Genomic DNA, 17,788 nt, shown 5'->3' with positions numbered 1-17,788 from the left:
ACAGTAAGCATAATATTGCATTATTGGCATGCTTAACTGTACTGGGTTCGCACATACAGTATGAAAGCACATGTGGAACAGATTGGCACAGCAGATACTATACATGATGCTTATGTGACACAAACAAGTCTAACCATTAAGATTTTCTGAAGGTGACATGTTGTTGCCTGGAATCCCTGCTCCATCTGTCGTCCTCCACTTTGTGGCACTCACACTGTGTACCTCTCTCCCAAAATCAGTTTAGGAAGCTCCTATACAGTGTTCTGTTCATAAATACTTATGTTCAATATGATGTGTGATTCTTGTCTGAAGACATGATATGTAGCACACCTTTTAATACTTCATATGAAAGACTATAGAGTCAACATATTCATATATTAGTGTATTAACATTGCAAAATTTGGCATTACTTACAAAGATACAAGGCGTTCAGCTTCTGATTGGTAGCAAAACCTAGATCACATGTAGATATTGGTGAAAGTCTACAATCAATCCACTTCTGGACATATAAAAAATGAATTTTATTGATGACAACCATGAATACAGACGTGTCAGGAAATCATTATATATAATAATGTTAGGCATTTTAAATAACAAAAGCAGATTTAACAATACACCTTTTCAGCTGATAAAACCCTTTTAAGCAAACTTCAATACCAAAGGCTTGCAGATCTTTATGTAAACCCCAGTCTAATACTCACTGAATGCAAAATATCTAATAAAATAAAATGCTAGTTCAATAGCAAAGCAGGGGATGAATAATACATCTCATTACTCTCCATGCAACATTCTAGACTGGAAATGCAAGTGCAGGCTTAATCTTGGTAATAAATACTCAACCCTAGTCGTAATCTGTTTTAAGTTTATGGTTTTAGAATTGTCTGTCTGTCTTGAGATATAAATTACACGCAACAGCAAACATAAATAGAATGTCTTCACGTGACCGCAGTTAGGTTATATGGTAAACAGAACCATCTTCCGTAAAAAACAGAAAGAAGAGGAATTAAGTTTTCAGCAGGATTTCTATGACCTAACTCATTTAGAAATGTTGAGGACAGTGAAATTTTGCACAATCCATGCCTTATTTAAATGGGATTGTATTAACTGGCTCAAGTTAATGTCTGCATTATTCATTTCTATTAAGCATGAAAAATTAGGTGAAGAAGTCTGAAATTGCCGATGCAAAGGATGACTGCACAGCACCCAACTTCTTAATTTCATCCTTTAGAGAGACAAAATAGGGTGATACAGTTGCTGGACAAGGTTTACAGTAACAGCTGTGGTCTTCCCACAAGGGGGTGGCCCTTCTTTGGCTTGTAGTCTGCTTGAAACAGATTGAAAAAATACATTACATCTCCCTAGTCACACATCTTTCATTCATATACAAATGTATAAAGTATAAAATATCTGACTCAAGCAATTCTAGGACTTAAATGAATATTGGCCTTCTAGTAATGAATGCATAAATCTCCCCCCCACCCCCCGCCCTCGACAGTCAGTCAGCTGTATATTACTGTATATTGTACATACGCCAGAAAAGAACAAAAGGGGCAAAGTTGATGAAGAGCACTTTAACATCCTGCATTTTCTCTCTCTCTCTTCTTAAAATCTGTGAGCATCACATACAGTAGGAAACGGTGCCAGTGGCATATGGCTTTCCACAATACTAAACATTCATACAAAAGACAGGTCCATCAGTCATGGGAGTATTTGGAAGAAAAAAATTAGGGCCTGATGGATGGTGTTTAGAGTTTACCTGCTGCTAATACATTACCCGGGAAACAGAGGTTTCGCAGCCCACATGACACCAGAAAATGCAGACCATGAAATACAACACTTGTGAGTTCACATCATGTACGCCAGTATATACCAAATAATAAATAAGCTATTTAAACCCTCTGCAAGGAACCCCAGGTCAGGCCTGTGCAGGCCAATTAATGCACAGCATCTGCTGTATGGAGGCAGCACATGAAGAACTTCCGAACGATTTGGGCAATTAAAGAGAAACCGTTTCCTGCCTGGTCAAATGTTTCATTACTAGAGTAAGCAGCAGATCATTCTGTAGATTAGAACAAATTAACTCATTATTTGGGACCTTTTTAAAAAAATTCTATTGCAAAGTCCTTTTGTTTTGTTGTTTTTTTTTTTCTTTCCTTTCTTTGGCCCAGTGTTTTCTGCCAAATTTAACAGAAGGCTCTAAGGGGTTACAGGGGTCTACCAAAGTATCACCTTCTGCTGCAGAATGGCTACCCAATAAGGAGAATCACTCTGAACCCTGCTGATTGCTGTACAAAGCGAAAATCCTTTAATTAGGCTATTCAGGCTGCCCCTTTTGATGTACTAGAAATAAGATATTTCACTTAAAAGAAAAAGAAAGCCCCTCCTTGTCCTGCAGGTCCTAAAAAAGGAGAGCAAGGCAAACTCAGATATTCAAATAGTATTCATATAGCAGCATTTTTGAAACTATTTTCAATATATACTCATTTTCTGGTAATGTTTTCAAGGTCAAAACTCAAGCACAGTTCACCTTTGAATGTATCTAATGTCATGTAAAAGAAACAACGGTCAACAAGATGGAAAATAATAAGGAACCATCTTTCAAATAAGGAAGCGGTAAAAGTCATTTCCATGTAAGAGTGGTTAAATACTCATGTAGTAGCTTATTCACAATATGCACCAATATTTATAAATATGCAGAAGCTAGGGATGCTTAGATGTGCTCTCGTTTTAGATGCAACAAATGCATGAACAATATAACTACAGTATATATATTTTTTAAATTTTTTGTTTTCTCAGTCTTATTGAGTGCTGAAGTAGTACAGCACAGCCTATACACAGACTGTGCCCAGCTGTCTTTAAAATACATTCATCTTCTACAATCTTCTTGAAAAATAGCATACCATTCAGTATAACAAGACTGCTGCAAGCATAGCTTATGTAAAATAATTCAGCATTTTATCAATAACCTTATAGTCAATATGAAGTGTTTTCTTTGTAGTGATCTGTAGTGATTTTTATAATGATTCAAGAGATTTGTTTGTCTGTTGAGGGGAAAAAAGACAGTTTAGCACTGAATTAATTAGCACCGCAACATACAAAGCTCCCCTAAGGTTTTGTGTCATTTGCAAATATAGTATACACACACTACAGTCTCTTACCTAAAGACATGAGAAAATAAACTTTACATTTAAATGTCAGAAAATTGCCAAAGGAACATAACCATTTTCCCTATTTCACATCTGATCATTCGGCTTTAGGCAGAAAGCCATCATGAACAGTTTTCATTCTCTCACTATGCTGTGCAACATCTGTGTTTCTAAGAAAGCCAAAAACATTCATGAAAAATACACAGATACTGTATTAGGAGATGGTAAGCTGTTCTAGAAATTTCCGTAGCTCAAATCAAGTTTAGTGATTTGACAATTTAGTGACCTGTTTGCCCCCAAAGTCAAATCTTATATTTCAGACAGACAGACAGACACAGAGAGGGATAGATAGATAGATAGATAGATAGATAGATAGATAGATAGATAGATAGATAGATAGATAGATAGATAGATAGATAGATAGATAGATAGATGATGGATGGATGGATGGATGGATGGATGGATGGATGGATGGATGGATATTGCATATTAAATTTTGTTCAGTCTGCAATAAATTGTGTTGGTTCACTTGAATGTACCAGTCAGATTGCAGGAGGTTAAAACACTTAAACTGATGATTGCATTCAAATATTCTGAGAGACAAAATTACTAAGCAATATGTTTAATAGCCTTCTAGCACAACACACAAGCGTTCACTACTTTCATGAAATCAAACAGTACTGTTTCTATACGATACACCATCCACATTAGGTGCTCGGTTCTACAGAGGTTTATTCTTTTCTCCCCTCCTTTGCCCTTTGTTAGCTAACACAAAGTCATTTTCTTATCGCGCCTCTTAATAATGGAACCTGGTGACTTCCAAACTTCACCTGCATTGCACAAAGCAGTCAATAAAAGGAGAACTCTTTTGCTGCCAGACTCACAGTTAGAAACAAAACTGTGAATGGAAACGAGGGGCTGAACTTCCCCTCACCAACTGCCTAGCTGCTGGTTTTCAATGGCCCTGAGGAGTTGAAGCTTCCAAAGCTGTTGCGGATATTTATCAGCTCCAGTTCGACATATAAATTCAAGGCCATGGTGCAAATAATGTGTAATCTTTCTTGAGCTAAACAATTTGAACAACTCTTTTTTTTCCCCCCAAGTTTCCTTTGCTTCTGTTCAGGCACAAAAGAACAGTTGGTCTATTGGTGTTTTAGCCACTGCATCTTTGCTTTTCATTAACCCTGTCAATCAGGAGCCATTAATGAGCAGTAAAATCAAAGAGAAAAAAAAAAAAAAAAACAAAAAAAAAAAAAAAAAAAAAAAGCTTAATAACAGTCTCCTTTCTCCAGACTACTTTACTTCTATTTAATAAATAAAGCTTCTCTGTGCCCAACCAAATTATTTACTTGTAGAAATCAGGACTATTTAAGATTAAATTGTGCAAGAGGTTTTAGCTGTAAACCTGGAGCAGTTCTTACTTTGGACAATGGATATTCCTGTTTCTTTCTTTAACTCGCTGCACCTTACTGCACTCTTCACAAGAAGAGCAGACAACACAGTAGTGCAGTACAGTCAATATTCAAACAAAAAAGGAACCATCTTTACTTTTCATTGCATTTCCCTAATGAGCACTATTTAAGGCACACGGCACTACGGTACAACACAGCTACACATATTAACAGCTGCAGCACAGACAGGTTAAGAGACTTGAAATTCAGAAAGTGAGTGGCAGGGATTGAACTGCAACCTTGTGACATAACAGTCAATGCTTTCGTCACGAGAGACACTATCTGGCAACAGAAAGAATGAGATCAAGAAAACAAATTCTACTTTGGCAGCATGCACGGAAGACTAAGCTGCAGCATTACAAGAATTGCATAGCTATATGTACTATTTTTCTTTTACAAAAAAAATCTTTTTTCCTTTCTACAAGTAAGATGCCACCATCTTCAATGATCCACACAATCATAATAATCCAAAAGTGAAGTAGTTAAGATTGACCTATTAAATGGACATGGTTTTTTATATTGTGTTTTGATCCTAACACAGTCTCCAAAAACAAACTAAATTCCAATATTAGAAATTACTTTTGGCTAAAACATACACCATATCTTTGCTGTGATAAGAAATTCCAAATAGTGCACACATAAAAATAAGCCACGTGACTGCTGGAATCGCATCTTTTAGTCATGAATGTCTATAAAATGATCCAACAGTTAGCAGAGAAATAAACTGTAGAGGAGGAGGCAGAATTTTGAATGATTTGACACAAAATTTAGACTATAAAGAAACATCCATTTGTACATTTTCATCTCTAATGGTATATGCATCAGGGCTATGTAGTGAGTTAAGGACAGAGTGTGAGACTTCAGTTTAGCCTGGCTCTGCTGGTTCCTTCATATCCTAAATCCAATCCAGTAATTTCTTCCTAAACAATTGCTCTCATTGGAGCCTCAACACCATGGCTAGGCATATTTGAGCTTAGCATATTGTACGATCATTGTTATTTATATAATCAGGAACTCCAACCCAGTTAAGTGTAAAAAATAAAGCGTGAAACCAAATTATCCTCCTGTTTTTGGCTGTGTTTATTCTCATTAAGAAATAGATATAAATTATATTATATACCCTTATAAAAATGTAACTTTATTAGATGTATTTCACATCGTATGATGGTGAATCTTATCGCAATCAATAAGGGAATGCGTGATCTAATAAAAACCCAGATAAATTGTAAGCTGCTTTCCATTACAGCATCTGAAAAATAAAGAATTAAAATAACAATCCAGTCATAAATAAAAATTGCTTTTGCATTTCTGGGTTGCAGGGTAGAACCCCATCCTGGTTGCATTTGGCACAAAGTAGGTGCTAACCAATGTACTGTAGGAAAAAAATGTGCAGATGTACTGATAAACTGTAAATGGTGCTGTTAAATATAAAAGATATAAACTACAACAGGCTTGGCTTATTGTCAAGGCAAAAATGAAAAAGTTTTCAACATGCTTGTATGTTGTTCTTTTAACCTAAAAGTTTAGGTTTTCAATGTAAGATTAAATGTAATCTTTTTTCTTTTCTTATACAGTTCTTTGCCAGAGCCTTCATCTGGAGAGGAACTATAGCCATTATTCCATGGACCATTCGGGGGATACACAAGGCTTATTTCCTTCTAAAGGTATCGCAAGAAAGAATGCAAAGAAAAAAAAAAAATCATGTTTTCATAATTTATTCAAATAATTATCGCAAAATCTAATTTATTATATTATTATAATTCTTTCTGTGCAGAGCAGCTACAAATTTCAGTACATCACAAGAAAGTTTCCTCCCTTGACACAAAAATCCATGATTGCCTCTACTGAAAGGAACAAATTCTTTGTAAATACAAAAGTGGATGCTGTGCATTATTCATCAAGACACTTCTCATTTCTGATCCCTACTCTGTACATGGGCACGGGTATTGTTAGGTAGTTCTGCTTGATGTAACTTGTGAATGCTGGCTCTCTGCTGGGACCTTTGTAAACTTGTGTCCCTTGAGCTGGTTCTGCAAGCAGATGTGGAGATAAATAAATAAAAATGAGCGTAACCTTCAAAAAAAAATCAACACACAAACTGCCAAGTACCTTCTGTAGCTCCAGTCACAGGTCCAGATGTTAGCTTGTCCTGCCTGAATGTTATTTTTGTTAGCAAATGATTCTTCAGATAGGAGGAATTTTGTCTTTTAATGAAAACTGACAACAGAGCCACAGAGGCCTTCCAGTTAAATAGTATGCGTCTATAACAACATAAGTTCAAATGGGCATTGTCTCAGTTGCCTTGTATACAGTAATACAAAAAAAGAAACATACACTGTATAACATGATTTACTGTTGCACAAAAGCTAACGGGTCCAACTGTATATTGCAATGAAAATAGTAACTGAAATATATTAACGCCTAAATAAAGGAAAGTGACAAAGAACAAACATTTACAACAGGTACAGTATATAAATTGCCTAATAAAACACATACATATAAAAATAAATACATTCATGAAACAAATACACAGATGCATAATATACCTACATATATAAATCTTCAGCACATAAGTACTGTATGCTTGTGAAGGTGGAAATGCATTTAAGCCTGAAAATTCAGAACAGTTTATATATTTTTAGACTACCATAAAAGCTTAATATGAAACATTTGTTCTTATTTGTACACATCTACTATTTCAAATATCTATGGAAAATAAACTGACGAATAAACTGGACTGTTGCTATAACGTTTGAAAAATGTAGTGCTACAGCAAAATAACTAAGAAACACAAGAACCCTCACTGGATCCAAAAAGACTGACACATTAATATCTGTAATAACTAATCCTGCTTTGTTACATTAAGGTATCAAGAAGAATATGAATACTAGGAGTGTACATTTATGTTTAGTAGCCTCCTATAAAAAAACCCTCTTGGGTCTACATACCTACAATTAGGGGTTGTTACTATTTTTCTTCACAGTACAATTAGAATTCATTTCATAAAAGCCTGGGTAGCTCACTGCTCGTGGTTTATAGGATCTTTTCAACCAAAGCCAAAATATTATTGAAGTTTTCAGAAAAAGGGTTCTGTTTGCTAGTTGACAATATTAAATGTTCATTCTTTAACACATATTCTTAATAGAAAACATACACACTGTCATTTTTATGGAGCCAGTTTGAAATAATGACATGCTTTGTGACATGGCATGTTATCCTGATGGAAATATTTATCTGAAAAAGACTAGACTGTGGCCATAAAGGGACGAACATGACCAGCAACAATGCTTATGTACTCTCTGGCATTCAAATGACACTCAGCTGGTATTAAGAGGGCTAATGGCTGCCAAGAACAGAGTCCCCAGACCATTATAGAACCAACACCTGTCAGTACCACTGACACAAAGAAAGATGAATTCATGCTTTCTACAACAAATACTGACCCTACCATTTGCATGTTGCAGTAGAAATCAAGATTTATCAGACCGGGGGACATTTTCCTAGTTTCCAATCATCCAGTTTTGATAGTCATGTGATGACCAGTAGGCTCATCCTCCTATTTATAGCTGATCCAACCTGCTTCAAGGCCCAAAATGATGTGAGTGCAGAGATTTTATTATTATTATTATTTGAGCGTTTCTGGCATTTCTGCTAGCTTGATTAAGTGCGGCCATTCTTCTTTGACTTCTGCCTTTATAACAATATGTTTTTTGCCTACAACACTGCTTCCCACTGTGTGTCTTTTGTTTACTGCACCATTCTCTGTAAATCCAAAGAGTCTGGTGAATGGAAATTCCAATAGAGCAGTTGTTTTTGACATGCTGGAGATTCAGGCATCAACAATCATACCACGGTCACAGTTGCTTAGATCGTGCCTCCTGCCTATTCTAATGTTTTCTTGAACAAGAACTAAACCTCTTGACCATGTCTGAATGTTGTATATATTTAGGTTCAACTTTGCTAGAATATACTCCTTACTCTCTCAAACTACTCCATGAAATCGTTTCTCCTTCCTGTGGCTAAATACTTAAAGTGAAGTCAAAACCTAATCTCCTTTCAAAGTTGAACACAAAGATGGAAACAATACGAGTGCTGTAACTGGAGACCTCCTGAACAGTCATTGCACAACAATCATAACTGGTACATTAAAGGGGAAAAAAAAAAAACATATATATATATATATATATATATATATATATATATATATATAATTTAATTTTGGAACTTTATTAGAGCTTGTGAAGTGGTGTGCTCTGTCAAACCACTCAACCTTGATAGTATATTATACTATCTATTTTATACTATATTAATAGGCTAATATCAATATCTTCACTGTTTTTACAATTCAAATGTTTATTCATATTTAGCTGTCTTTTCATCAAATTGGTCTTGATGACAATTGCTACAAAAAAATTAGGAAACCAATCATGCTTTCTAAATTAAGCATCTAGTAAAGACTCAGACATTAAATATGAAGTTAACATTTAAGTACATATGACAACCAGGACACTGAATTTTTTCTTTCACAAAACAGCTACCGATTTTACTTCAAGTGTAACAATAAGAAAGTGTCAATTGAAAATCTGTTGAAAATAAATGTCTCCTTGGAAATAATTCACAGGCACCATAGCAGCACGTATATAAAACACAATATTCAATCTAAATGTCAATCTACATGTCTTTTTGACACTCTCTTTGAAATTAAATTGCATGGTTGTCCTTCTGTAGAGACAGAAAGTGGATATACAGTATCTAGATGATAACCTGAAAACACAAAACAAAATATGCTTTTTACGTGGTGGTGTAAAAGACTACACACATTTTTCCTGTCGAAAAGTTTGTAAACGACACACCAAACATCAAAGAATGAACAAGGATTGTTTTATCTGCAACTACTTCCTGTATAACTAACACATTGGCTGCCTTTTACAATGAATGGCACCAATAACGAAAGCACAATCATAATTCACATGAATTTGTACTCTGAACAGCTTAACAATGAAAGGATTAAAAAGATAAAAAAATATTTTACATCACAAATATAAGCTAGCAAAATGTGGAACAGATAAAAATAAACCAAAGCAAATTAACTGTTTGTTTATGCTGTATTATTTATTTTTATACTGCTGCCTGGGCTTTATCAGAAGTTTGGCTCATTTATGGCATTAAAGAAAACTGCCTGTGCCATGTTTTTGAGTGCACTTCCTCTTCTGACATTATGTTTTATATAATGTAAACAGTGTTTGATTCAAGTTCATATTGAAAAAAACAGGAAATGTTAGTTTAAGCTCATTTGCAGAATAGGGGACATCAGCTTTACAGATGAGAAAAGTAGCACAGAAAAATAGTGAAATAAAAATGCATTGTTTTTTTCTAAGGGGGTATGACTGCCCTGTACAGAGAGAGGGTGTCCTTTCTTAAACACGGTTATATGATGTATCTAATATGACGAAAAAGAAAAAGAAGAACCACTTGTGTCAAATTCCAATAATATGTTTTTCTTTTTAAGCCTGTGGAATACAAACACGTTTAGATTAATGGCTTAGGAAACAAAGATGAATATGTCTGTTTCAATAAAAAGTTTTAGGACAAAGTTAAGAGACGGCCTTGTAGCTCTTATTAGACTTTCAAATCACTTATGATGTGGTTGAGAAAACGTAATGATGGACAAAAAATGCCTCTGAGTGCATGGAGCCGAAGGTGAGGTCATCTAGCCACCTACTGGCACCAAAAGCTGACACTGCTCTTCCTCAGTTGAGGAGGTTGCTGCTGAAGAGGAAGGATTTAACTGAAACCCCTTTCAGTACAGAGTATGTGTGTGTATTTTCCTCCTTTAAAAACATAAATTTAATGCTACCAAGCCCACGTCAGTCAGAACAGAGTAATCTGTTGAAATTCTAAAATTCTGCAAACAGCCTCATAAGTGCAATAAGGGCAAGGAGGGGAAAAAAAGAAACTAATTTGTTATTTGAAAAAATAAATTCTTTGTTGTTTTTTAGTTTTGCACACGATTGTTTGTGCTAAACTGGCTTTACCACATTTTCAAATGAAAAAAAAATTGAACCATATAGTTCACAAGAAAAGTCAGCATGCAGCTTAACTGTAAACTGCAAAGGTTATTACAGACGAGCTTTTTAAGAAAGCTAATTGTTTGTAATAGACCATTTTTCAAGAACGATCAAATGTTACAATACCGGTTTTTCACATGTTTGATAAACATTTTTACAAAAATAATCCCGTTATTCTACTCACCAGTTGTAGTATTTGTATCACAATGATGAATTGCAAACAATAAAACAATTATGCTTTTACAGTCTCACCAAGTACATGAAATTAATAGTTTAGGTTAATTATAATATACAATATTTGTGCTACTCAATCAGACAACAAATTGTTTTATTTAATTGCACGTATGGTATTTTAGATTGAATGCATAAATCCAAAAATGAAGGATTTACAGTACCAAAGAAAGTATGATGTTGAACATGGTGTTGTGTCTCTATGTATATATTTTTTAGTAGAAAATTATATAATCATGAACTACTGCAGGATTATGTGATTGTATGTCTTCAAAAGTGAAATCTGCACATTTTCCAAAATATATTTTTATTAAATAAAAGTGCAAAATGTCTCTTTAAAAAGAGTTATCTTAGTGCATCCAGTTATTTCATAAAAAGTAAAATATCGTTTATTAAATTATCACTTCACTGACTGTGTAGTTTTAATTGACTTACTAAGTGTAAAATTACCAGAAAAATAAACGACATCTTATATAATCGTCTTTTGAGAATTTCAAGTAAATCATCCTTCAGAAAATTTCAACAGAGGAAGACGTTGTGTCAACTTTCATTTCCAACTATTCATTAACCTAAATTCTCCATAAGCAAGCTGCTCAAACATCAAAAGTATTTTCTGGTCATCTGAAATTATTACATTGTATAATATCCATAACTTCAAAACAATAAAATCTAAATTATGCAAATTTTCTATAGATAGCAGTACTTTCAAATAAAATGTGTTTCTCCTAATTAAAAGAAAATGTGTACTACGCCTGTTCACGCACTGTTTCATATCACTATTGTGGTAAATATGTTAAACTTGACAAATTGCTATTCAATTGTGAAAACACTCATGGATTACAGAAAATCTTTTTTAATAGTACGTGAAAGGCTATAACAGTCTTCAAACATTCATTTAAGGACTTCTACAGCATTCAACGCAGAGTGCAGGTAAATTTAAGTAAAGTTGACACTGCTTTTTAAAAAGTGCACTGTTCCTTCATAACAACTCGGCCGTGAAATTATAATGGATCTCTTTCAACAGCCAGCACTATTACAAACGATAAAGGGCATTAGCGAGGCACTAATTTAAAATTTTGTACTTTTACTGCCGTTTGAAGAACTTGGGAGTTGTCTGGAAGCTCTAATTGAGGCAAAATAATGACAGATAATAGGAAATAAAAGAAGGTTTGAGAAATGTGGAGGATAGCCCTCCATTGTTTTGTTTAAAATGCTGAAGCGATAGCCAGTGATTGTATCATAGCTATTTGTTCGAGCTGAGCTAGTAACGTCTTTCACTTAAAACCTGCACAATGCAGCAACAGGGCTAGTACTCTCAAGTAAAACAGCTGCTTCCACAGATAGCTTCCCTTCTTCTTTCCACCCTCTCAAGTTTGAGGTCAGCTTTACAGCACTATACTTTACAAATATCAAACATATTGGAGTAAAACAAAAAAAAATCTTCTCTGAAAAGAGAAACAGAATAGTATTTGTTCGTGCAAATGAAAAGCAGAAATGAAGAGCTCAGGTTTCACAGCAAGAAAAAAAAAATAAAAACTACATTTCTTTTAAAAGATTGAGCACTTAATAAAACATCATCCTATGTGCTGTAAAATAAGCAAATAGCTGACAACTGACTCTTAGACAAAACATCCCCTTAATTAAATTCACTTTTCTGATGTCCTTATTTTAACGGTAACATTGTCAGGACTAATTCAGTAATCATACATTCTATTTTCTTTAATATTATGCACTCAGAGGAACTGTCTGCATTACAATGCACCATTACAGGATTGTTCTTTGTTTTCTAAGCATGAAATCTTATATTTCCAATACATTATTTGTTCCACTTCAGAAGCTGATTCCAAACTTTTTTCCTTAACCTCTGCTCAGCACAAAGCAAACCCTCTGATTTGGTCAAATAATGGAGAAAAGTGTTTACCATATCACCAGGCTTGACAGAGACGGCTACCACTGAGCCAGGCATTGGTGACCTCAGGATGCTACCGCTGTCTTCTGGGACTTTCTCTGGCATGTGTTTGTTGAGGTCTGCCGCTTTTCTGTTGAGCACTTGGATTTTAAACTGAACAAAGAAAAGAACAACCACAAAGAGCCTTAGTTATGATCACATTTTTTCCAAAACCATTTTCTTTCAAACTGGAACATCTACATTTTCTAATAAACCTGGCTGGAATGGTTGATGCTACAGTGATTTCTCTACACATCAACAATGCTGCTTGATATCTCACATTAAACATTTAGATACAACCAAATAGCTGAAAATGTAATACATAAGCAGGGGGAAAAGATTAAATCTCAGAAAATTACATTACCAAAAACTAAACCTTTAAAAACACAAAAAGTAGACTATTGAAAAGGATGTACAGCATACATAAAAGTGTAAGTTCAAGATAGACAGATAAATAAATAAAATATATATGCATTCCTGAATAAACAAAATGGTACATATCGCCTAATAGCACAAGCTAATTGACAAAGTGCTATCTAACATAACAGAATTTATACATTATAGTAGTAGGATTGACAAGTATATTATAGACTGATTCTGATGTAATTTTCGACAATGATTGAAAACTTGACTTCTTTACATGAACTGCAATAGTATATTTTACATTGATTTTGTGAATAATTTTATTGTCAGCATTGCCTTCATAGACAAACAGAAAAGAGGACTGAAAACATTTGCATGTCTTGTAAACATGCACTTTGTGTATGTTATTTTTAAATACAATTTTTTTTTATATAAACATATAAATAATATATTTTTTAAATAAATTTTCTTTTCATATTTATTTGGATGGAAGAGAGAGATAGAGCATGCGCTGATTACAGTGTGTTGCTGCACCCACCACACGCCAGACCAGACCACCTGGATTGGGACCCGAGTGCAGCCATGCACTGGATGACATTGAGTTTTTTTTTTTTTTTTTTTTTTTTTTTTTTTTTTTTTAAATAGTGGCTTCAGTAAAAAACAAAAATAATAAATAAAACTTTTTTGATGAATATCTCACTGTGAAACAGCTCACTTCAATACCCAAAGAAATCCAGTAGATGGCAATACATCTCTTTAAGTTTAAAATTCCCAAGTTGATGAAAAACTTTAAATTATGTTGGATGTACCTCATTTGGATTTGAAAATGCATATACAGCAAAAGGAAAAGGAGCAGTAATACATATTGATTGAGACCCATAGTACTTACAGGGTTTGCTAACAAATTTCAGACATTCATATAAAAAGCCATAGTCCTTTTTACCTTGAACTTAACTAAATTAAAAAGCTGCTTGAAGGATAATAAGTTACATTGGAACAGTTTTAAGAAGCAGAATAGGATTACAACTCCATTGTATTATATGTTTTATAGGGGATTAAAAGAATAAAGTAACTAAATGATAGACTAGTAGAATAGTATAGCATATGCATTCACAATCAATGTTTCAACTCTGTCACTTTTTCAAATAACATTTACCATTATTACTACATGATTTACTGTTGATCAATTTATATATCTTATTTATTTATACATTTGTAACACAGTTTTGCTCCCTCTGCCACCGTGCTGACCGCTCTAACAGGCAAGCATGCGATCTGCAGACACACCTATGCAGGCTCTGGTTAGTCAAGTCCGTCTACTCTTAAGTAAGATACTCCATCAAATATTAATGCCATAATTAACTACAGATGTGCAGTCTAGCAGCTGAAAATAAAAAAAGAACTTGGTTTCTTCTTTGATAATATTCATTTTAAATTACTCACTAATATACATTATACAGTATCTTTGTAGAAATAAATATACAAAGCAATTTTTACAGACACATATTCTAAACATGGAAGTATTATGTTTTCAGCATAATTAATAATAATTACTTGAAAAGTGTTTTCAAATGTATCTATACACACACACCGTAAACCTGACATAACTTTGTTGACATTGACTGCATGAAAGTGCTAAATATTTTGGAAACAGACTTCAAGTTTAAAATTGCAAATTTTCCTTTAGCTAACATCAAAATCTTTTTAAGATAAAAAAGCAAAATTTGTTATTATTGTGAACACCCTCATTTTATCATGAGGAACACTGTTTTTCTTCTTTCTTGCATTGTTATAAATTTGTTTAGCTAGTTTGTATTCTCTGTGCTTTGAAGCTTAAAGACTGATTTTTTTTTTTAGTCCCACCTTTCTGGCAACTGTTTTTGTTATATACTGTAAATCCAAAGGAAAATCTCTAAATATGGCAATGATGAAGTGATATTTAATTATTCTGTTTATTGTAAAGCCAGTGTTTTCTAGATACTCTGAAAGGTAACAATCCATTTGTAAAATGTTGCAACAAAAAAAGGGAATTGCTGTAATACAGATGCTGTTAAGCTGCAGCTCTTCAGTCCAAGAACTGCGCTCACTTTGCTAATCAGAAGGAAAAAAGTGAAATAGAAATGGCAAAAGTGAAATAAATTTAGGTTCTGGAAAATTAATGAACATAATAAAAATCTCTTGTAAATTAATCACTATTGCTGAGACCATCGGCAAAATAGGAAACACGCAAAGTAAAGAAAGAGAGGTAGAAGGAGTTTGTGTAGTTCTAGCACATGAAGAAAATGTTAAAATCATATTTACAGAGAAAGGGCTTTAATGAAGAGTTAACATATGCATCACAAGTTTTTATTCTGTAACAGCCATTACTGGTATATGCCTGTGTTCAGTACTAATATCTTGCAAAATAAAAGGGCAGACAAATATTTCTCTTCATAGTACAGTGTTCTGAATCCTGAGCTTTAAGGGATATGCAATCTAATAAACAATCTATTGTTAACATTTGTGTCTCACAAAGAATACTGTACAGTTAGATGAGCACATTTAGGATGTGTATAATTTACACAGCAATATACATTTGTTGTGCCAAGATTTAGTCCTTCCAATGTCTCCCAAATTTCAATGCTGAAATGAGCAGTAGCATAAAAACTGAACTTGAGTTTATCTATGCCGTATCTTGATGCTGTTAATGTACTCAACAAAATAAATAAATAAATAAATAATAAAACAAAAAAAAGGCAGGGTAGCAGGTTGAATCTGGGAAAACTGGAAGGCTGCACAGTTGGGACTGGTGCAATTACAATACCTCATTTTCGATTTCAGTCTTTTAGGCAAACGTCGCACAACAGGATGGAGACAAATTAGGATGCTGTAGTGTCACATTCTGCACTGTTGGAATACTGTAATGTAAGGCCTCATCTGATTTGGAGGCTGGTTTTGACAGCCTTAAAGAAATCCTACATTTAACAGGCTGCTTTATGTAATTACACCATGTAGGCAGAGCCAAGTGGCAACTGGCTACCTGGATTTGAGCCCACCATACAGCTAGTTCGAATACCTTAGGCTCACTTTGTGACTCTGATCAACTTGCTTAGATTGCTTGTACTTAAATTTGTGAGACTTTCCTCACAATGTGTTAATCAAGTGCTACATAATGGCCTTCATTAAAAAAGCAATGTTTAATACAGAGAACAAAAGCTGAGAGCATTGTATTGCCAGTTGGGACCTTGTAGTAGTTCATTTGAATGGCCTCTGCTACACTGCAGAGCAAATCCCCATGCCTGTGCAGTGATGGATCGCATAAGCAGTTTAGACTGCTGCATCTGAATTGATTTAATCCAGTTTATTTTTGACTCTTTGTCAGATGTCAAGCCACTCCTGTTTCAAAGTCACAACACTACGTGCACTGAAAGACAGAAGCACTGACAAAGAAAGATTCGACATTATTTCCTTATTATTATAAAAAGCAACTCCAACAGGTCAAATACATAAAACATATACAATATGTCTATGATGTAAGTGATAAGTGAACACGCAGTACTTACAGGACATATAGTTCAGTACCTTTGGGTGAAGTTCTAATGCACCTATTGACCTATCAGCTGCTTCAAAAGCACAACATGAAAAGCTCATAGCAGAAAAGGATATTGAAACTGTAACACCTCACTAAGAAGTCTGTCTGAAGGACAATAGCTTGGAGAGACTTGAATTGCTAAAAAAAACTTTAATACTTTATCAATAAAGAATGTTTATTAAAAAAAAAAAAAAAAAACTTCACGAAATGAGTCTATTTTTGTAAAAACCTAGACATGTTGTTTGTCAACTTAAAACATTGCTCTAATCAAGGAAGTCTGCCTTGATCTGTAGAATATGCTGCCAGTGTACAATAATGTTTGATCCTATTCTGTGATGATATGCAAACTGAAAGACACTCAAAATGCTAAGGAGCTGAAATGCTCAGCTAAACATCTGGGTTTAAGTAGAATTATTTAATAGTGCAGATGTAGGATTGAAAGCACCAGAGGGTATTGCATAACCTTTTATTTGAGTGAACCCCCATTTAATAAAAGAAAATGGGGGCCTAGCCTAATTCTAAGTGCAAAAAGAACCTTTGTTTATAGATATTAGCAGAAAGTATTCAAACAAAAAATAAAATCAAACGCATTATACAAAAAAAAAAAATACGGAGTCTGAATGCAGATTGAGCATGGCCAATGTCTTGGGTTATGTCAACTGTCAAGTATGAGGGACAGACAAACACAAATATGCAATGCTTTTTTGAACTTCATGGTTTCCTGACACTGTTCTGAGAATACCCATACAGTTAGGCACCCATTTCCTCCTCTTTTAAGTCAGAAGGACAACTCATTATAGACAGGGTGGGGAGGGCTGATGGTGGTTTAGTGGAGTACATTTTTTTTTTTTTTTTGGATTTGCTGGGAAAGGGGTTGGAGATGCTTTTTTTCAGTGCAACTATATATGGGAATGAACAATTACACAAGGCGTACTCAATACATTAGATCAATCAGGACTGATATCCTGAGGAAGTGCCCACGTACTGCCTAGACCGCTCACGCAAACTGA

General features: G+C 34.3%; 1 protein-coding gene across 1 annotated transcript in view; it reads right to left on the bottom strand.

Moving 5' to 3' along the window:
* pcca (propionyl-CoA carboxylase subunit alpha) overlaps positions 1-17,788 on the bottom strand; it is a 705,208-nt gene that overhangs the window by 19,487 nt on the left and 667,933 nt on the right. Inside the window, exon 22 of the mRNA XM_028799956.2 lies at positions 12,818-12,958. Within this exon, the coding sequence (XP_028655789.1) occupies positions 12,818-12,958 (141 nt within the window). The remainder of the gene's footprint in view (positions 1-12,817; positions 12,959-17,788) is intronic.

This window comes from Erpetoichthys calabaricus, chromosome 4 (assembly GCF_900747795.2).
Source record: "Erpetoichthys calabaricus chromosome 4, fErpCal1.3, whole genome shotgun sequence".
Taxonomy (NCBI): Eukaryota; Metazoa; Chordata; class Cladistia; order Polypteriformes; family Polypteridae; genus Erpetoichthys; species Erpetoichthys calabaricus.
The sequence above is the reverse complement of the archived record's forward strand: the minus strand, read 5'-3'. Positions and strand labels throughout refer to the sequence as shown.